This window comes from Neofelis nebulosa, chromosome 14, assembly GCF_028018385.1.
Source record: "Neofelis nebulosa isolate mNeoNeb1 chromosome 14, mNeoNeb1.pri, whole genome shotgun sequence".
Lineage (NCBI taxonomy): Eukaryota > Metazoa > Chordata > Mammalia > Carnivora > Felidae > Neofelis > Neofelis nebulosa.
Window position 1 is genome coordinate 63075311 of NC_080795.1, and position 22756 is coordinate 63098066.

General features: G+C 38.7%; 1 protein-coding gene across 2 annotated transcripts in view; it reads left to right on the top strand.

Moving 5' to 3' along the window:
* The first annotated feature begins 7195 nt into the window (after positions 1–7195).
* Positions 7196–22756, top strand: part of COLEC10 (collectin subfamily member 10) — a 39278-nt gene continuing 23717 nt past the window's right edge. For both annotated transcript variants that reach the window (XM_058698903.1, XM_058698904.1), the window contains exon 1: positions 7196–7472. In XM_058698903.1, coding sequence (XP_058554886.1) covers positions 7325–7472 — 148 coding nt within the window. In that variant the 5' untranslated portion in view covers positions 7196–7324. The remainder of the gene's footprint in view (positions 7473–22756) is intronic.

Consider the following 22756-nt stretch of genomic DNA (forward strand, 5'->3'; position numbering starts at 1 on the left):
ATTCAGTTTTACAACATAGCTATCTGTCGCTTCCAGAAGTTCCATCGTGCCAATATGCGATCAATCCCTGCTTCTACCCCCAGTTCTAGGCAATCACTCATCTACTTTCTGTCTGTAAAATCTTGCTTTTTCTAGAAATGTAATGTAAAAAGAATCATCTCGTACATAGTCATTTGTTTCTTAATTCTTTCACGTAGCATAATTTGGAGAGGAGATGTCATCCATGCTGCTGCATCTGTCAGTCGTTTTTCCCTTTTATTATTGAAGAACACTCCATTGTACACATACACTACTTGACAGGCGAAATGCATTCACTGCCTGATGGACATGTGTATTGTTTCCAGTGTTTTACTACTATGAATAATACTATTATGAACATTCATGTACAAGTGCTTGTGTGGACACACTTTTTAATTTCTCTTGGTTAGATATCTAAGAGTTGAATTGCTGGGTTATATTTTAAGTTTATACTAACTTCTTAAGAAACTGCCAAACTGCTTTCTAAAGTGACTGTGCCACTTTACATCCATACCAACAGTATATCAGAGTTCCAGTTTATTAGCCAACACTTACTCCTGTCACATTCTTCAGTATTCTGACTAGTCTTCTCTGTGTGTAGTGGTATCCCATTGTGATTTAATAAATGATGACATAGGGCATCTTTTCCTACGTATATTAGCTATTCATCTTCTTTGTAGATGTGTCTGTTCAAGTACTTAGGTCATGTTTCTTAGTCATTAGTATTCTTATTATTGAGTTAGATAAAAGTCCTTTATTGGATGTATGATTTGCAAATATTTTCTTCCAGTCTGTGATTTGTCTGTTTTTTTTTTTCCTTAAAGATATGTGTGTGCATGTGTGTGTGTGTGTTCGAAGCATAAATATTTTACCTTTTGAATTGGTATGATTTATCAAATTTTTTTTACGAACCATGGCTTGGGTGCAATATCTAAGAAATTTTTCCCTAACCCAAGGTCACAACGATCTTCTATTATGTTTTCTTCTACAAGTTTTATTCTATACCCAGCCAAAATAGTCATAATTTGGAGGTACAGTTATCATATTTTCAGATGTGCACTATCTCAAAAATGTATATACAGCTACATGCTTTATAAGAAATTACTTATGCTACCATAAAATGAGAAAAGAAACCAACTATGAAACCAGGGAAAAAAAGAGGTGGATACAGGAAAAGGAGCTGTAACAGATTGCTAGACAATGGCAAAGACCCATCCCAATTGAATAGCTCTACCAGAAGCCTAAAGAATATCCAGTCCAGATGCAGCAAAAAGCATGAGTGTTCCAGAATAAGTATTTCTTAGAAAAGCAATGAAAACTAATTGGACATTTTGCATTTTCCACAGAACTGACAAATCTCAAAGAATTAGTAGTTATTGTGGGATTGGTACATTGAAAGCTATGCAAAAGAAAACAACCCAATTATTAAACCTTGTGAAAACAAAATTAGTACAAGAAACAGAATGTAATCATAATGCACCATGTGATTCAGCATGAATAATTGTTATAGCATCCTTATGATATAAACATTGAATATTATATTAAATGATAACATTATTAAATTACCAAGAGAAAGAAAGGAAATGTGTATGGAGGGGGGTGTAGGGCTAAGAATGAAAGAGAAAAAAATCTCCATCTTCCATATTAAGAAGACAATGAGTATCCAAATTGAAACAAATAAAAATCAAGAACATTAGCATAAATTTATTTTAAAATATGGAAGAGATAAAAGAAGAAGCACTACAATTATTAAAATAATTTTCTTACAGAAGTAAGAATCAAGAATGGGATGGGAACAGTAGGAGGTTTCTATTTAATCTCAGAAGCCAGTTAAAACCATTTTTTAAAAATATGTTTTTATAAATGTGAAATTTAAAAAGTGAACGATAATAAAATAATTTTATGAGTGTGTTTGTTAGCATGTTGTTTCCTAACTATATGTCATTTTAAAAGCTATTCTACTAATTCCCATTTTTTTACAAACTGCATTCAATTGAATTAACTCACAAGAGAGAACCTGAGTCCAGTAAGATGCTTATGTGAATGGACACATACAAAACCAAGTCCAAAACGGAAGTATAGCAATTTGTCAGGAGATTCCTTCAGGAGAGGAGGGTGTCATTTTGTTGCCATCCTGAAGATAGCCTGAGTTCTGCCTAGGATGTGCTGGTTTCATATGTATTTCATCTCCCTCCAGATATCACATAAGCTGGATGCATGACAACTAAATGCACAAGAATAGATGTTGCTCGGTCTCTGTCAGGCACTGAGTAAATGTTTTGATGTGTCATTCCTTCCAGTAACTGTGCACGAATATCATAAGAATGGTGTATTAATTCCCTAGGGCTCCTGTAACAAATTACCACAAATGTGATGGCTTAAAACAAGAAAATTTGAGGGGGCACCTGGGTGGCTCAGTCAGTTGAGCATCCAGCTCTTTATTTCAGCTCAGGTCATGACCTCACAGTTCGTGGGTTCAAGCCCAACACCAGGCTGTGTGCTGACAGTGTGTGTGGAGACTGCGTGGGATTCTCTGTCTCCCTCTCTCTCTCTGCCCCTCCCCCCCCACTCATACTTGCTCTCTCTCTCTCCCCCCCAAAATAATTAAACATTAAAAAAATTATTAAAAAGAAGAAAAATTTATGAACTCACAGTTCTGAAGGCCCGAGGTGAATCAAGGCATCAGCAGAGCTGCATTCCTTCTGAAGGTTCAAGAGGACCCTTCCTTGTCTCTTCTAGTTTCTGGTGGCTCCCAGTGTTCCTCAGCTGCATAACTTCAGCCTCTCCAGACTCTGTCTTCACATGACCTTCTCCTTTTGTCCCTATGTCCCTCCTGTGGGTGTCTCCTAAGGACACTTGTCACCATCACCCAGATGATACAAGATTATTCCCTCTTGAGAGCCTTAGCTTAATTACATCTGCAAAGACCCTTTTGCCAACTAAGATCACATTTACAAGTTCTAGGGATTAAGTTGTGGGCATATTTTTCGTGGGCTCACCATTCAACCCCATGAAAAATGGGTCAAAGAATAAGAGTGGGGAAATATCACATATCATTCACTTTAGTGGAATGTTGTATTCAGACAAGCACAAAACCAAGCCTGAAATTTCAATGCCTTGGGAAGAGGAAGAGAAAAACATTCAGGAAAATGTGGAATTACAGAGACAGTTTCATAAGCCAGTCACTAAGTCCTGTCTTTTTAGAGTTACCATTAACTTCTTCCAATTTTATACCTGCTGAAAACTTGATAGGTTTATTGTCTATTTCCAAACCATGTTTTTCTAAAAAGAAAACAATTGAATTGTTTTACATCTCAGTAGAAATTCTTTGGGGCATTAGGTATCTGTCTGGGCATTAGGTATATTATTCACACACTAAAATGAATACACTTAACATAATTTGACCACTTCTTTTCATTTATCCAATCACCTAACCTATTCTATTTTATTTATTTTTTAAAGGTTATTAATTTATTTATTTATTTATTTTGAGAAAGAGAGAGCAGGGGAGGGGCAGAGGGAGAGAGAGAGAATCTTAAGCAGACTCCATGCTGCTCATGCCCCTTGCCTCAGGAGTAATATCTAGAAAGAGCTGCGATGGCTGATGTCAGAGAAATTACTGCCTGTGCTCTCTCGTAGGATTTTTATGGTTTCAAGTCTCACATGTATGTCTTTACTCCATTTTGCGTCTATTTTTGTGTATGGTGTAAGAAAGTGGTCCAGTTTCATTCTTTTGTATGTAGCTGAGTAAGAACTCATGAAATTGTGTCCCTCTGTTTTTCCTGCAAGTTCCCCATGCCTGGGGTGCCTGGGGTGGGATCTGGTCCTCCCCTCTTTTCACACCTGTGGTGTTCCTCCCTCTCACAGATAGTACCAAGGGTCTGTTTGCCTTCTGACCATGTCTCTGCCCTTCCCACCCTCTTCAATGTTGCCTCTTCTCTACATCTAGCTGGGGAGAGTCTGTTCTACCAGTCTTTGGGTCATTTTCTGGGTTATTTAAACTGAGTGTATCTAGATGTATCTGTGGGATGAGTGAGTTTAGGGTCCTCCTACTCTGCCATCTTCTCTGGAAGTCTCTATGAATTGTTGAACTAAAAAAAAGGAGCGGGGGGGGGGAGGGAGAGGTTGGAAAAAATAGGCATAGGCTATCCCAAGGAAAAGTACTAAGAACTATTATTTGCTTCAAACTGCTACCAGTGGATTTCTACATATAAATGTAATGAATGTATTTCACAGTTTGCCAGGAAATGCTTGAAAAAAAATGAAATAGATTTAGAATAGTCTAAACAACTTAAATAACACCTATTCTCAGAGTATCTTAGAATTAAGAAAATACATTATATATCAAGTCTAAACTCACTTTATATGCCTTATAGCAATTGAAATTGAGTGTTTTGCTCTATGTCATTTGTCTGGTTATGATAGATGTGGAACTTGAGGTTGCTCACACCATTCTATGGATTCCCACTATTATCCCATCACTGTTAATATGGCAAATGAAACCATTTTGACATTTTAAGAATATGTGAAAATTAATGCATCTTCAAAGCTTAAGCTTATTCACCTTTATGGAAGACAAGTAGCATTTTAAAAAGCAGGAATTTGGGGAAGTGATTTGTATTAGACTTATTTTGGTCCCTTTTTCATTTTTTTTTTCGTTTTTTTAAATGTTTATTTATTTTTGAGAGATACAGAGAGAAACAGAGCACTAGCAGGGTAGGGGTAGAGAGAGAGGGAGACACAGAATCCGAAGCAGGCTCCAGGATCTGAGCTGTCAGCACAGAACCTGCCATGGGGCTCCAACTCACGAACTGTGAGATCACGACCTGAGCTGAAGTCCAACGCTTAGCCGACTGAGCCACCCCGGCACTCCTTTTTTGGTCCCTTTTTCAATTGGTGACTATTAATCAGAGTTCTCCAAGGAAACAGAACCATCAAGATATGTCTGTATCGATATCCATATTCTGTATACATCAGGATTATCTCTAAATTGAGAGATGGAAGGATTTGTTAGAAGACATTGGCTCACATGATTATGGAGGCTGAGAAGGCCCATGATCTGCCATCTGCTAGCTGGAGGCCTGAGAAAGCTGGTGGCATAGTTTCAGTCCAAGCCCGAAAGCCTGAGAATCAGGGAAGTAATGGTGTTAAGTTCAGTCTAGGTGCAAAGGCCCAAGACCCAGGGAGATGATGCTATGAGCTCCAATCCAAGTGCAGGAAAAGACCGAAATCTCAGTTTCACCAATGAGGCAGAGAGGGAAATCTTCCTTCCTCTACCTTTTTGTTCTAGTAAAACCCTCAGTGATGTGGATGAGGCCTACCTGGATTGGGGAGGGAAATCTGCTTGACACAGTCTACAGATTCCACTGCTAACCTCCTCTGGAAACAGTGACACGTGCAGCCCAGAAACAATGTTTAGCCCAATACTTGGGCACTCTATGATGCAGTCAAGTTGATACATAAAATTAACCTTCACAGTGATGTTAAACAGAATGCTTATCTTTTTGAACCTCAAGTACTTTGTCTGCAAAATGGGCATTCCACAGGGCTATCTTAAGGCTTAAAAAAGATACACGTAAGAGATCAAACCTATTTTGCACATAATGACTATTTGATTAATGCCAGTTCCCTTTCCTCTCTCTCCTTGTATTGCTAATAAAAAGGTTCAGTTATGTCATATGATAAACCTTTTGTTAGGGGTTGAATTGTGTCTTCCCAGACCAAAAAAAAAAAAAAAAAAAAAAAAAAAAATTCACATGTTGAAGTCCTAAATCCTAGTACCTTATAACATAACCATATTCAGAGATAGGATTATAAGAGGTATTCAAGTTAAAATGAGATCATTGGGGGGCAGCCCTAATCCACTCAGAATGGGTAGGCTTATAAAAAGGGAAACATTTGGACATCGAGAAACACACAGGGAGAAAGCTGTGAGAAGACTGGAGTTGTACTGTCACAAGCCAAGCAAATACCAGAAACTAGGAGAGGGGCTTGGATTAGATCCTTTTCTGGTGTCTTCAGAGCAAGCATGGCTTTGTCAACACCTTGGTCTTAGACTTCCAGCCTCCAGAACTATGAAAAAGTAAATTTTTGTTTGCTTAAGCCACTCAGCTTGCAGCACTTCGTTAACAGCAGCCCTAAAAAACGAATACACCTGTATTTCTTACATTGAGCATTACTTGTAATGACATCTTTTAGAAATAATTCTTCATTAGCCCTTATCAGGATAAGGTCCTGATTTTTAAGCAACAATAATAGGGGCACTTGGTTGACTCAGTCGGTTAAGTGTCTGAGTCGATTTCAGCTCAGGTTATGATCTCGCGGTTCATTAGTTCGAGCCCTACATTGAGCTCGGCGCTGACAGCATGGAGCTCGGGATTTTCTCTCTTTTCCCCCCGCTCTCTCTCAAAATAAATGAATAAACTTAAAAAAAAAGAAATATAATAGTATAGAATGCCCCCCATTTTAGCAAAAACTTACTACAAACATTTTAATAATGTTGTCAAATTGTCATGTCACACTCTCTCATATGTTTGTTATTTACTATGATTTGCCAGCCATAATGTATTGTTAGGCAATTGATGTCCCTTCCTCTTTTTGCCACATTTTCTCAAATAAAATACTGTCCACATTTCAGAACATTTTCTTAAAATAGTGTAACAGAAAGGCAATAACTGGACCAAAGGCTATAAACATTTTTAATATTCTTGGTACTTATTGCCAAATTGCTTTGTAGAAAAGCTGCTGTTCATTCCTTGGGGGTTTAATCCCAAGACAACTCTTTGTAATGAGAGAAGGAAATAAGGTCATGAAGAACACTGGGAGCCCTAGCTTTCAGCTGCCGCCAACAGGTAATGAATATTTCCTTAAGAAAAAGCTCAAAGCCCTGCATAGTGCTTCCATGTCATGCAGGTGATTCAAGCAGTCTCTGACACCATCCTTCTGGAACCCAACATATAAATGCAACATAGGATATTAAGTTGTCAGCTCATGTACTGAGCAGAAGGCATCTCTATCCTCTCTGCTCTCTAGGTTGTTTCTACTGACCTGCACACTAGAGTGTTTAGCTCAGAGATAATTTTCAGTAAACTGTTGTCACTTGAAAATAAACAGTCTGGATAATGTATGGTCCATTTGGAGCACTGAGAAAATAAACAACCTAGGATATGCTTTCTTCTTGTCTTTGTAGCCCTTTTTGGAATGTGTGATCCAGATACACTACCTTCTTCCCCAAAGCACAAGTTTTATTTAAAATAAAGCTGCTTGTTTGGCACTTCTGGGCAATCATTTTTGAAGAACCACAGCCATGAGTGGCTTTGGAGCCCTACTTGGAAGAAAGCAGTTCATCCTTCTGGTGCTTTTTCTTTTGCAAATTCAGAGTCTGGGTCTGGACATGGAGAGTCGTCCTACCACTGAAGTCTGTGCCACACACACTATAGCACCAGGACCCAAAGGTGAGGAAAGAAAAACAAAATGTTCATATATAATAAGCGAACTCTCTTTTCTCCTCCCTCAACCCTACTGGAGCTCTCAATGACTTTCTCTTCTCCCTCTTCCTCCTTCTTTCCTTCTATTTTGCAAAACCTGTTATTTATTTTAAAACCTCCCTTCATGTTAGGCAGGAGAATGTGGGGAGGGGGCAGGATGTGCCCAGGGCAGGGGAAAATTCCCTCCTCTGTGCTGCTCCAGGGGAAGATACACAAGCCACAACTTTGGTCTTTCAGGGATACTTTCCTGAAGATCATCTCTATTCTTGGGGTACTCTATTCCAATGCCTTTCTCAGTACTGATTTTGGTAAAGCTACCAGGCAAAAGCTCAGTAAAGAGAAAATTAAATATTTCATATATCTCATAAATTTGTGGGGTTCTGGCTTCCAAGGAGGAGGAAAATTTTTGTTGAGGATTGCAGGTAGTACATAAATGAACATTTCTTCATTGAAAGTGGAGTCTTCGGGGCCAAGTGCCTTCAGTAGAAGGAGGATAGACTATTGCAAAATTTTTTCAAGTAGAGCCAAGGTCTAAATGTGCTTCAAGCAACTGGTTGATAAAAAATGCTGCTGTTTTCCTGGTTTCAGTTCTGACCCTTTTGTTCTGAAAGTGGTCACTGCAGTGTAGATCGGTGCCCTTATTAGTAATTCCTGCTATGTTTCTCCAGGCTATAGGGTGGAAGAATCGCAGCTGCTTAAAATTTTAAGCAGAAAAAAAGGGTCTTTCAGAAGAAGCAGAAATACATCGCCCTATGCTTGTCTGTTATTTAAATGTGTATTGCTTAAAGTGCATTTTTCTTAATCAGTGAATTAATTTCCTCCTAAGATTGCAATCCAAGCTTTAACCTTTGATACCATAAAATAAATGCAGGGAAGAACAATGAGACCTTGGGGCTTCCAAATAATTTCTTGGGTGAATAAATGAATAATGTGAGGGCAAATGTTCAGAAAAGAAAGTTTTGATTAGAAATAAAAGTATTTACTTAGAACTATTAGTGGCCTTTCCATCAAGAGTATAAGAAACTTTGTGCCATTCCTGGGCTCTCATGGAAAATGCTGAAAATTAAGTTTTCTTTGTTCCTGCAAATGGGAGAGTCCATTTGAGAATAGCACTGTTGAACAATTTTCCTTGCAGAGAAACTACAATGTTCAAGCTATAAGAAGAATGGGCAAAGCTCTGCCAAAATAATATCCAAAATATAATGGATTCCTATTCAACAATTCTATTTATTCCAATCAGCCAACATATATTGAGTACCTATTAAGTTCCAAGCATTGTTTTAGGCATAATAGATGCATTCAATAACATACATCAGTGTCATGAACAGTAGAGAAAAAATTTAGGAGGGACGGAGGGCAATTAATATTTATTGCATAGCAGCAGCCTATTTGCCATGGTCTTCTTACCCTCATTTCTTAATGCAAAATTTCCCCCTTCCTCCTAGAAACCTTGCTAAGATTTCAAACAATGTAAATCTTCTTCACTCTCTTCCTGAGCCTTGTAGAAATTATGAGATGATTACAAGCAAAAATATGACAGAATGAAGAAGTAAGTCTTCCTGGGTGGAGATACTTGGAAAGGAGCCCTCTAGAACCCTGGGTTCCAGAACTAAGTCTATTAGGGACCTGGTATGATGTCTTCTTCTTTTCCCAGAGCCTGGGGACTTCGCATTAAAATGAATTTTAAGTCCCTTCTTATAAAAGAGATTCCCCAGGGGCGCCTGGGTGGCTCAGTCGGTTGAGCGTCCGACTTCGGCTCAGGTCATGATCTCGAGGTCCGTGGGTTCGAGCCCCGTGTCCAGCTCTGTGCTGACAGCTCAGAGCCTGGAGCCTGTTTCAGATTCTGTGTCTCCCTTTTTCTCTGACCCTCCTCTGTTCATGCTCTCTCTCTGTCTCAAAAATAAATAAATGTTAAAGAAAATTAAAAAAATAATAATAATAAATAAATAAATAAATAAATAAAAGAGATTCCCCAATTCTGGAACGTACTGAATACCTACGACATCTCAGGCCTCATGTTAGATACTAAAGGTTTCAAATGAAAGCACTTGTCCTAGAACGTGTCTGCATTTCAAGCTATCAGATTGCAAACTCTTGGACTCAGGGCTCAATTAATTCATTTTCTCTTTGCAAATTGCCTGTATGCACACACATGGAGCAACTTATACATGTTCATCCCTGCCTTTCTGCCACTCGAGGCACTGTGCTGGATGCTGTGCTTACAGGGAAAAACAGGACTTAGTTTTTGTCTTCTCTCAAGATGTAAACTGCCAACTACCCTACCTCATTCCTTAGTGAAAGTGAGCATAGCTCCTCCCCTCCCAACAAGGCAGATTTGCATATTTATTTCCACAAAAGAAGGAAGGAAGGAAGGAAGGAAGGAAGGAAGGAAGGAAGGAAGGAAGAAAAAAAGAAAAATAAAGAAACAAGCCTGATGGATAAAGAAACATCTTAAAGGACTGAACTATTGCTTCTGTTCAATATATCTTCCTACGAGCAAGCTGGTCTATATTTTTCTTCAAGGCTAATCATGTCAATACCATAGTCACTAGTATAGCACGCAGAAACTTCTCTAGATACCCTGAGAAACATTAAAAGGAGTTTTCCCTAAATTCATTTGGGAGACTGGGAGCTAAATACATCATTTAGAGTTGTACGTGGAAAACCAGTAATGCTAATGTGTCATATAATATGTTTTCCAACATACACTGATCATTTTTTACTGCATTATTTCCTGAGCATGACTTGGTGGTAAGAAAGACATTGAATTCAATCTGATCTTCAGTATGTTATTACACCTATTGAGTTTTTAGTTTCTTTATTTGCAAAGTGAGCTTCATCAGAGAACTGTTTGAAGAATAATATAAGGTAAACAATGTAAACTTTAAGCCATGTAGACATCATAAATAGATAATTAAATTCTACTTATCTTTCCTTCCTCTCCCTGTTTATCTAAGTCTGTTGAGTAACAATTTTGGGAATAAGCATTGTTCCAATTATCAAAACTTCTTTGTTGAAAGTCATCTTTTCTTTCTGTGCCTTAAGTTTACTATTGTATGCTGTTCGGCCAGAAAATGTTCTTTCTTTCCCACCTATGTTGTTTCTTTAAACAATTCGTGTAAAAGTCTGACCTCTAGTGGTTTTAATTGAAAACAGCAGGGGTGATAAATTTTAACAAGAAATGTTAAAAAGAAATGTAAAACAATAAATATTTGAGTGATGATTCACAATTTCCAAAGTATTTTCAAGTAGATTATCTTGTTTAATTCTCACAATTTCCCTAAGTGGTAGCAATTACTTTAAACTTAAAGATAAGGAAACAATCTCAATGAGGCCAAGAGGAACTCTCAAACTCTTTCACATACTTACAGAACAGATATGCAATTTGAACTTTAGCCCTGGGCGTCTGGCTCTGGGTCCAGTGCCATTCCATGACATCTGCTGGTTTCTGTTAATTTCTTTACCATTGATTTATTTTTGAGACAGAGAGAGACAGAGCATGAACGGGGGAGGGTCAGAGAGAGAGGGAGACACAGAATCTGAAACAGGCTCCAGGCTCTGAGCTGTCAGCACAGAGCCCCACGCAGGGCTCAAACTCATGGACCACGAGATCATGACCTGAGCCGAAGTTGGACGCCCAACCGACTGAGCCACCCAGGCACCCCCACTGTTTTCTATTAGAATCAGATTTGGAAGTATATTCCACTGACCCTTGCTGGTAAGAAATGGATGCAAGAATGCCTAAGAACACAGTGTTCATGCAACGTCACAGCTCAACATTGTACCAGTATATGCTGAAAATAATGATTGCCTCCCCTTTGATAATCAACTCCATTACCTTATTAGTTTGCTTGGAAATTAAAGGTATTTTGCCTAACAGCTTATGTTGGCTTCCATTAGTTTTCTTTTCTTTCGGAGATTTTTGCTTTTCAATGACCTTTGTGTGTGTGGCCTAAAAGTTCCTTTGCGATCCATCTGGCTTCTCCCGACTTGTACCACATGAAACTGCTTCTTCACCTGTAGTCTGCTTCAGGCGCCGTTGCTTTGTCTCTCATTCTTAATCCAGAACCTTTGTACTCAATGCTCCCCTCTGTCTGGCCCAACTTTACCCCAGTCCAGATTTTCCCAAAGATAGTTCCTTCTCCTCATGCAGGTTTTAGCTCAAATGCCATTTTCACAGGAGGCCCTACCTGATACCCTTCATTTTCTGGTCCTGGTAATTGGCACAAACTCGAGTTGTTTCCGGGAATCTTCTCAGTCTCTAGTGCAAACAAGCCTTCTTGTGGCTTCCCCAGACGGATGGCCAAATATGCCCAGAAATGTCAGGATCACTTTCACAGCCAAATTGGAAGTCTCACTACCTGTAATGTAGCTATCAGAGGTAATTTGGTTTCATCCCAAATTACAAATTTTACATTCGTTAAAGCTGAAGCCCAGAGAGGTAGAATAACTTGGTCTAGGTCACACAGTGGTTAATTGGTGGCAGGGCTAGAACTGGAACTCATATTCCATTTGTCAGGCCAGTCATTGTTCCATTCTACCATGTTATATCATCATCCTCACATTTTGTCATTCTCATTAAGCATGAAATGATCCTTCCCTTAGTTTTATAAATTAACATTAGAAAAGGAGTTCTGTGAGGTCAATGTATAAACATGGTACAGAATTGTTTTAACTCGGTCACCTTGATATAAATTAAGTTGCTAATTTCTTTCTGGTGACTTTATCAGAGAGGTTAAGCAAGTAGGTATTTTCCCAAGACCTTTATGTTAACGGCATTAATTCACTAGATTCTTTCATTGAGAGTTTTAATATGCATTCTACGCCTAAAGACAAACCAAAATTTTAAGTGGTTTGGCCAGGTTGTTCTGAACGATTTTTCCTCTCCTTTTCCTTTTGGATAGATACCAAGAAAGTACTTCAAGGTTAAACCAGAAAAAGAAGAGTAAAACTCCAGTCAATCAAAATGTGGGCAAAGACGAGTCAGGAGGCCCTGAATGACAATGATTTAAAAAAATTAGCTTGTTTCGTTTTAATAAGGATGTGTCCTTTACTCATGCCCCCTCTTTCCCCAACTCTCTTGCACAGTAACTTGACCACCTATTTGTCACTGCTAGGGCCACAGTAGTAGGCACCTGCATGTTGGTAAAGATCGTGGACTTTGAATTTGAGCTCCACTACTTACCTGCTCACGAGACCTTCAAGCCTCAGGGCCTTCATTTTTAAAATGGAGATAATGACATTGTCCATGTCAAATACTTCATTTGAAAATTAAAACATGTTCGGCATACAGCTTAATCATCCTCCTTTTTGCCATTAGCTTCCATTTTCGATTACCAGCCACCATAAGCTGCTTCTTTCCCCCATCCTGACAAAAGGCTCACAGACTGTAAAGTTGGCTCTATGAATAGAAACCACCCAGGAAATGCCACCGTCTTCCGCAGGTGGCTGCAATTTCCTGCCTAGTGTAGCCCCAAGGCAAAGTCCACTCTTGTTCATCAGGAGCTCACAAACTTGAGACCACCCTTACCCTTCACTAATGTTGCCTTCTTTCCGCAGTTGGCAGTTCTCCAACTGAGCCTGGTAATCTTTATCCATTAAATAGGAATAACAATAGTGTAAATGCCCCTATGGATGGGATGGGATTAAATGAGTTAAAACCCACAAAACCAAAAGTCAGTTTTCTTTCCAGTAAGAAAAGATGGGATGATAATAGTGTACTCACACTATTAGTGGTGAGGAGAAATGAGTTAAGCCACACAAAGCACTTAGCACTGTCTCTCACATAGACAAGGACTCTTTAAATATTAGAAAACCGTGGATTAGCAAAACTCGAGAGAAAACAGGAATGTGTTTCTTGTGTTGGGGGTCTTTTTTTCTTCCTTTAAGGAATGTTTTCCCATGACCCAGGCCGGCAGGTTTGTTCTCCTTGGATCTTGACCATATACGTAGGCCAGATACAAACTTAAGTCTCTCACTCTTTTTTTATGTTTATGGGATATACTTCTGTTAGAAATGGTGTGTTTTGGCCTTTTCGCATATTTTCAGGATATTCCAACCTATAACCAGTCTGGCTGGTTTTTGCACCACATACTTGATCTGCAATATTCTATACTTTCACAAAATTCGTTTGCAACGTTCTCTGCTACAAATATGTGCAGTGAAAATACGACACTCAAAGGCTCAAGTGAAGTAGCGGCTAAACAATGTAATTGTTTGCAAATTATTTACTGTAATCATTCTTGATTTGAAAACTCTAGAACCATCGTCTCACGTCTCTTGTGGCCACTTGAAAATACTGGTATCTGTTAAATAAAGTATACGAATACGAGTCTTTAGAATTTACAAAGGTTTATCAATTATTTTTCATTGGCTGTAGTGACATACTACAGGAATCATTATTCCTATTTAAAGAGAAGAAACTAAAGCACACTACTCTTGCCTGTGACCCTTCTGAGGGTCATTTATTTGCTATCACCCAGGGGTGACTGTATGTGCAGACACTGCAGTCTTGAGTACAGTCAAAAATAGTTTAAATGATGTTGCTCTGCCTGGCTTGAGATGAACAAAAATCTAGAAAAAGATTTTGACAGGCAGCACCAAAGTTCCCCACCCCACCCACTCCTCAGACCACATGTTCTGTGACCAAACAGACCCTTATGTCCAATGGGAGATGGACAATATGCTCTAGTAAGTAAGCAAGTAAGACAATATGCTCTAGACCAAAGCGAAAGTCCCCAAAGAGATGGAGGGACTTTGACATATTACAAAGGAAGTTCTCTGGAATGCATTTATCAGTGTTACCCTAGCACTTGAAGAGTAAGGCTGGGCCAGTGATCTTAAGGTAAAGTCAGTACTAGTCCATAGACACAGACCAAATACACTGAAATAATACTCACATAGAGTGTGCAAAAGCAAGGGAGATGACCTACTTTCCTAGGTTAGAGGACCATTAAGATAACATTTTATTTTTCAAATTAGAATGGACTCGACATTTTGATTAATCTCTCTCTCTCTCTTTCTCTTTCTCTCTCTCTCTCTCTCTCTCTCTCTCTCTCTCTCTCTCTCTCTCTCCCTATCTCAACTGTGTCTATATTTTGTCTCCTCATGATCAAAGGAGGAAATATCATGTTAGTATGTTTTGAAGGTGACCCAATCATGCCAATGTGGAACTTTCTCCTGCTCCCTCTTCCTGATTCTCTAACATTTTAACTCTGCACAGATGAGTGTATGCAAAATTAAAACGCTCAGCATTCATTGATGCCAGGGTGTTTCTGCACCTGCCTATAAGGCTTTTCTATTGAGAACTGAATCTCCCAAATGCATCACTCTTACTCCCTGTTCTCCTGTATTCCTTCCTATCTTACTTTTTGGATTTAGAAACATGGGTGGGTGTGGGAGGTTAGGGTATAGTACTCTGCCATGTCAAAATGCATCACTAATGCAACAAAGTTATTGACTTAATTTTCTGGTCAGTGGCAACTTACTCTTGGAACAGGGGTGTCCACTCGAGGAGAAACTAAGTGTTATTCCATCTCCTTTTATTAAAATCAATCTTTTAATAAAGTAGAGCACAGAATGTTTTCCCTATTCCAGCTCCAATGGCTTCATTGTAAATGGAAGCTCATTACATTTTGTTAACCTAATTTTCATTATACCTTGGGTTTTCTTTCTTCTTTTTTTTTCTTTTTTCAGTTTTCATGCTATTTTGTAGAAGTTGTAAGATTGTATCAGGTCTGACTAGCCAAATGATAGTTTAAACCAGAAGAGCCATTGGAAGTCTGAGTAGGAGAATGAAGCAACTTAGATTTTTTTTTCAGGTAGATGAATCTCTTGGCAAGGTTGAAGGTAGACTGAAACACTGAAGGATGTGAGAAGCTCCCAGTGGGATATGAACTAAAAGCAAGAGATTAATGAGGGCTGTTGGGATAAGAAGAGAGGGGGAGATTAAAGAGAGATTTCAGAAGCAAAACTGGCAGGTTATAATGAGTTCTAAACAGTTTGGGCTGCCTCTGGACATTCAGATGGAAAAGTCCAGCAGACAGTTGAAAATAGATATCGCAAACATTTTTTAGGCATTTCTTCTCTACAAAAACAAATCACACTATTTGTCTTGACTCATGGTTTTTGTGACTTGTCTCATTTAGGGGAATCATCAGGGAGGAGGATACCGCCATTCTCACAGATAGGTGGGATGCCCATGGATTGGGATGCTGGGATATAATCGCACAGTTATTACTTACAATGCTACTCTTTTTCTTCAAATTAGTTTCGGCCCCACTTTGTACTGAAAAGAATTTTAGACAGAATGTTGTATGTTACATCTACAGAGTGTTGTGAACGTTTCAATGCCAGTGGCATAAATCTCTGGAAGCAAAAATACACTTCAGCCAGGGAGTTGCAAATCTGCACAGCCAAGGAACGGGCTAAAAGAGGCACTGCTTGCCCTTGGCCTCTTCTTTGCATCCCTCTAATTTCTACTGGCTAGAAATTCTAGGTGGCTATTGGATGATACTGTTATAAATTTCTCCAGTGCTCACCTCATTCCAGGCGCCATTTGACCCTTCGTGTGAATTATCACATTACTCCCCTCAACAACACTGTGAGGGAGATATTTCATTACTCTGATTTATAAACAACTTAGACTTGTACAATTTAAGTGGGTTGCCAGTGAGCCAGTGATGGATCCAGGACTTGAACTGAGCCCTTAGATCCCAGATCTTCCACTCCTAACTACCGCACTGCATTGCAAAAGCACTCGCCACTTAGTCCTGGATGGATGGGATTTCTCCTTGCATTTGTTTCTACTAACATGGCTGTGAATGAATTTTAATAGTGAATGATATGTGCAGGCAGGAGAAACCTGCCCAACAAACCTTGATATTGTATTTTTCATTAAGTACAATGTTAGTTGTTGTTGGGTTTTTTTCTTCCTGTTACTCAGACATGCAGTGACTACAAAAGACTTGGAGGTTCCAAGTAGTAATTCTTTTTAAACCAAGTAAACCTGAAAACAAGAGGAGGTGCTTTATAATCCAAGTAGGAAATATTGCAGGATATTTGAAATCTTCACTTTTCTTTGCCAGGTCACACAGGAAAGAGCTGAAGGAGGAATAAAGTTTTCAGTCTCTGAAACTGATGGGGCACAATAAGAGAACTGGTTGATATCATGGTCATGCACGTCAACAACCTGGGTTGGATCACAGGAAGCCCCCAGTAAACACAGTTGTTATCATTACTGACATTGATATTGTTATTAGATGACGTAATTATATGTCCTTATATATGTTATTTCCTTGCATTACTTAGCATATTAGTATAGAAAAAGCACTTCTTTTCTGTTTCCTTATTTGACACATTATCTTGTCATCTGAGGAGAGAGCAGTAGAGTTGAATAAAAGCCAAATCTCCTTACTCCCATATCACCGATCTTTTCAAAATCGCACCCTGTTAGGTGCCAACAACACACATGACAATTTCCCTTTCGTAATACTCATGACATTTAGAAGACCTTGTTTGGTGTCTCCTTCCAACCAAACTTTTAGGCTTAGATCATGTCTAGTCTGAGACCGTGCCGTATGCCTAGGACTCAACACAGGACTTAGTAGTTAGTAGAGACTCAATAAATATTTGTTCAAGAATGAGTGAGCAAATTGTGAAGTTTTGAACAGCTCTTGAGAACAAAGTGTAAAATATCTGCCCTCATCACAAGGAACTTACCCTCCAGTTAAGGAGTTGACATTAATACAAAAAGTTAAATAACAGTGCATTTTAAAATAATACTCCAAGGCAGCAATTATAGAGTAGTAACAGGGAAGCAGATGGTGAATTACCAAGGAAATAATTCTATCAATAAATTCAGAGAATTTAGAATTTGAGACAGACTGATGGGTAAAATTTACAAAGGAGAGAAGGGCCATAGTTTCTTTATATTATTAATGATTTATTTTTTAAATTGAAAGAGTATTTTATGCTTGTTAAACATATAGCATGCATAAATATATGCAGAATAAAGATGTGTAAAGAAAAAACTAATGATTTCACATTTCACTGTCACTCTTCCTTTTCCAGACCCACTTCTCCCATGTAATCATCATTAAGAGCTTGGTATTGGCACTTTTCTCTATATTTTTTCTGTTTATTATTCTTTCTTCTAAGTAAGATCATATGCATGTGACTCTCCAAGAGACATTCTTTATATACTATAACATGGAGCTCTTGCTTTCTCCAGAGGCCTCGCTCTAACTCATTATTTTTAGTAACTGCACAGTATTTCTTCTTGTATTTTCATCAGTTCCATGATGACAAACTTTCAGATTGTTTATGGTTTTTGTTTTTGCCACAGCAAACAAGTGTTTTCATATACGTAAATACACACACACACACACGTTCTTACAAGTAGTTTTTAGTTCTTACAGTTATTCCCATAAAATAGGTTCCCTAAGGTAAAATAGATGGTTTGGATTCTTTATTTTAAACCTTATTGACAGACTAGCTTCCAGAAATGGTGTAGCAATTGATGTTGCCAGAAGCAATGACTGAGTGCTCTCTGCATCTGTGGCATCGTTTGATGCTACTAGTCTTTTTAGATAATTACTAAATCTAAAGGCAAAGTACAATAAAGACATTTCCATATGTACTATTGTTATGACTAATAGTGAGTATGGGCACTTTTCATCTACCATTTATTACTTATATTTTTAGATCATCTTTTTATTTCACTTATTATCTTTTTGCAAAACCTTTTTGCATGTTAAGAATATTAATCATTTTCTGTATCTTAGTGCTTGATTTTTTTCCCTTGTCTGTCATATATTTGTTTATAAACTGTATATATTTACGAGGCATCTTTTATCATATAAAAACTTTTAATTTCTCATATGGTCATATACGTTTTTCTTTTCTTTTATGGCGTCTGTGTTTTTTTCCCCTGAAGAGACGAACTTCAAACAGAGAGAAAAGTGTGTGGCACTCAATGGAGGCATGAATTGAAAGACATTTTAATAAAAAAAATGAATAACCAAGTTGAACAGGAATAGAAGGTTATGCAACTCAATGACAGAAAATAACACCAGAAATTTCCACCGATGCCAGTCTGTGAAAGTCCAAATGCTAGACTAACTAGTTTGGGCTTGGCCTATAAACACAGAGGAGCTGCTGAAATGTTTTGAATGGGGCAGTTTTATAATGAAAATGCTATTTTATAAAGATTAGTCTGCAAGATGGTTTGAAAAAGTGAAGTTCAGATCTAAGGAAACCAGTATTTAAACAATTATTCATTGAATAGACACTATTCTAGGCCCTTGGAGTCACTGGTGAATAAAACACCATGCAGACCATTTGGGGACCACCCACAAGGAATAAGGATTATATGAGGACGGGAAGGGGTAGAATGATGGCAGTAGTGTTAGGAAGAAAAAGAAAGGACACATGTGAGAAAAAGTAAGAATCAAGGTGGAAGTTAGGAAGGAGGAATAGCCAAAGCCAATCTGGGTACTGAGCCTGGGAGATTAGAGCATGGTGGCAACACTGGGAGACATGGGAAAATTAGAAGAGGGAACAGGGATGCCTGGGTGTCTCAGTCGGTTGGGCATCTGACTCTTGATTTCAGCTCAGGTCATGATCTCATGGTTCATGAGTTCAGCCTCTTGGGATTCTCTCTCTTCCCCTCTCTCTCTGCCTCTACCCCGCTTATGTGCACGCACTTACTCTCTTTCTCTCTCTCAAGATAAATGAATAAACTTAAAAAAAAAGAAGAGGGGAAAAAAAATATGGGGTGGAGAGAGTAGTAGAGCCAGTCTGGATGCCTTCCTAGATTACGAGCCATCACACAGACCTTTCTCAGCTGACTCCAGTCAATTCATTAATCAGCCATTTGAGAGAATGACATTTCAATCAATTACTAATTTATTTAACTGTATTCTCATTAAGCTCACATTTCTCTGTCTTAACTTTAAGGGTGTTATTCCCTTTCTTTTGAAAACCTTTGTTGAGAAAGCACCCATTACATCTGAGATGCTGTGCCAAGTGCTAGGGATACAGAGAAAATAGTGCATATCCCTGACCTGTCCCATCACGTGACACAGTGTGGTGGATGCTTTGAAGTAGGAGGGGTGTTCCCTTCAGAAAATGAGATGATCCTGACAGTTAAAGAGGGAGATGGCAGCAAGAAAGTCTGTATCAGGAAGACTCCTGGGGAAAGGATGTGACATGTGAGCGGAACCCATAGGATGCATGGTTTGGATGGAAAATAAAAATCCACATGAACTTTTATTGATGAGAACAGTGTAGTAACAGCCTGCCCTCATATAATGACAAATTTGTATTTTATCTTATTTTCTTTTTCACTTAAGTTATAAATTTATTCTGGTGGAGCCCAGTGCAAGGGATCCCATTTCTTCCGGAGAAAGAATAGGGGAGAGTTTCAGGTGTAAGCAGGTAAAGGCAGGTGTTTCCTCCATTGTGCTCCCATAACAGCTCCTCTTCTAGCATTTATCACACTAATTATATGCTTACATGCCTATCTTCTCCTGAGGTTTTGATTTCCTCATAGGAAGGCCCTTTTTTCCTGATCTGTGTCTAGTAGACACATAATATAAGTTTCCTTACATTAGTAAGGAAGTAAACTTAAACTGGTTAGTCAAACAAGCAAACAGAGGAGAGAAGGGGAATTCATAGACTCATGTAACAGGGAGGTATTCAAGCTGCACTATATCCAGTCCGGAGTGAGGTGCTCAGGACTCAGTCTTCATACCTTGCTTCTGCTTTCCTCAATAATGACTTCACTTTAAAGAAGCTTCTCCCTTCGTGGTGGTCAAATAGATTCAGATATTTCAATAGTAGTTTATCCTCTCTGCAACCCTTGCAGTAAGAGCAAGTCTCCATTTTTGAAAGTGATAACTGCTTGAGTTGTTGAGGAGACTTATCTACGAATTGAGACTCACTGGCTCTTGGTGAGTCACATGTCCATTGCTGAACCAATCACTGTGGGTTAGGTTTAAAACACATGGACGTAGAATAAGCAAGCGTGGTTTCCTATGGAAATTTGTGGGAGCGGTACTAGAAGCACAGAAGACGATACCAGGAAGGTAAAAGCAAGAGATCCCCACTATACACTCAACATTTAGTGGATCATTAAGGGCACACTCAATGCACAGGTATCCTCTGTGAAATTTGCCATCCATAATATCGTTTAATCTTCAAGCAACTCCGTAAGAAAAATGTAACTATCTCAACTTTCTAGTTTAGGAAACTGAAGCAGAGAGAGTACGCACTATACTTATATTAGTATAATATGAAAGCGCTGTTAAGTGGAGATGTAGGAGTTGAGCCCAGGTCTCTGTGACTATGAATTAGTCTGCTAGGGCTACCATAACAAAATACCACAAACTGAGTGGCTTAAACATCAGGAAGTCATTGTCTTGCAGTTCTGGAGGCTGAAAGGCCAAGGTCAAGTTGTTGACAAATTTGGTCTCTCTTAGCTAAGACCTCTCTCCTTGGCTTGCAGATGGCCGCCTTCTCACTGTGTCCTCACATGGCCTTTGCAGGGATTTTTTTTTTTTTTACATTTGTCCTTGTATCCTTTTGTATGTCCAAATTTCCTCTTCTCATAAGGACACTGCCAGATTGGATTAGGACTGCCCAAACAGCCAGAATTTAACTTACTCATCTCGTTAAGGCCTTATGTCTAAATACATTTGCCTTCTGAAGTACTGGGAGTAGGGCTTCAACATGAAGGGCTCCAATATGAATTTTGGAGATGAGGAAACAATTCAGCCCATAACAGGCTATAAAACTCCTATTCTTCCCATTGCACCAAGCTTCCAAAGACCTGTGGTTCTGAAGGCTGAGACCCTTGCCAAATTGTATCTTGGTTAAGAGCTGCTTTCTTCCACAGAAGATTGTCCCTTGGACAGCTTTTCTCCTTAGAGGCAGGCAGCTTCCTATGGACTAAAATGAACTTAGTTCTTTTGTAATCATATCCCGACTGTAGGACCAAAATAAACATTTTGCAAATGCTTTAAATGTATTGGGGAAGATGTTAATTGTTTTACAAGGATGGTCTTATTTCATGCACATTCTTTATAACTGGGTGAGATAATGTTAGGGAGGAGCTCAGAAAAATCTCTTAGAGGACCCCTGCCCTACTGTCATGGAAAGATGTTTTTCCATTCATGAGGAACATAGTATTTTTATTATTATTATTATTATTATTATTATTATTTTGCTGTTCTTCTTAAGCCAAGATGGCCAAGGTCTGGGTCTCCCTTGACCCACAGATAAGTTGCCTCATGGCAGTGAAGATGCAAAGTAATGTCTACACATCATTCTTCCTTTAAAAACTATGCTTGCTCATTTTTTCTGCTTTCATTAAAAGAAATATGAAGAAAACCCCCTCCATGTCTGAAATGGGGAAAGAGAGCTGTGATGAAATGTCACCAAGGGTCTGTAATCTCTCTACAGTTTATGACCACTATCTTTGAGGGTCAGTGAGCCATGCTTGCAGAAGCCTGATTTTAAATTACAGATCACCTTCTCCTGTTGGTTCCTGTTATCCGAGTGTTTGTTGCCAGTCCTAGGATATGAGACCACTTGGAGAGCTGAAAAATCCCACCTTCAAGGAATGGGCAGGTAACACTAGACATAACCTGGCAATACACTGGATAGGGGAAAAAGGAAATAAGAAACCTTTGTACTGATTTCTTCCTCTACCTGCAATTTCCATCACAAAGCTATTGAAATGAAAGAAAAATATCATGTGTTTCAGCATAAGGAAACAGCCCTCAATTCGGGAGACTAAACAGGTAGTTACTCTATTTATTTCCATTTACAGACAAAACAGAAACTTTGAGAGGTTAAATACCACACACACAAAGGGATATAATTAGAAATTGAATTCAAGATCTGTAAGAATGAAGCCCATGAATTTTATCAATATATCCTCCCAGCCTCACAGGGACTGCAGTCTTCTGTGAATGACCAATGGAAATGTGTCTTCTCCCAGCCACTCTGGTCATGACAGTTTCTTGATTTATTAGGAGTCCTTTCAGAATTAAAAATGGAATTTTTGTCATGATTTGTTTTCAGTGAACCTAGGTTTATTCCTCTGAATGTCTGTCTTTCTTTCTAAGGGCTCACCTCTTTTTATTAGTTTATATGCAGCACAGTAGTACAGGCTCAAGATAAACGAGGTCACAGAACTCTATAAAGATGGTTTTAGCAAATCCCGGTAGTAAATTAAAATTTAAGAT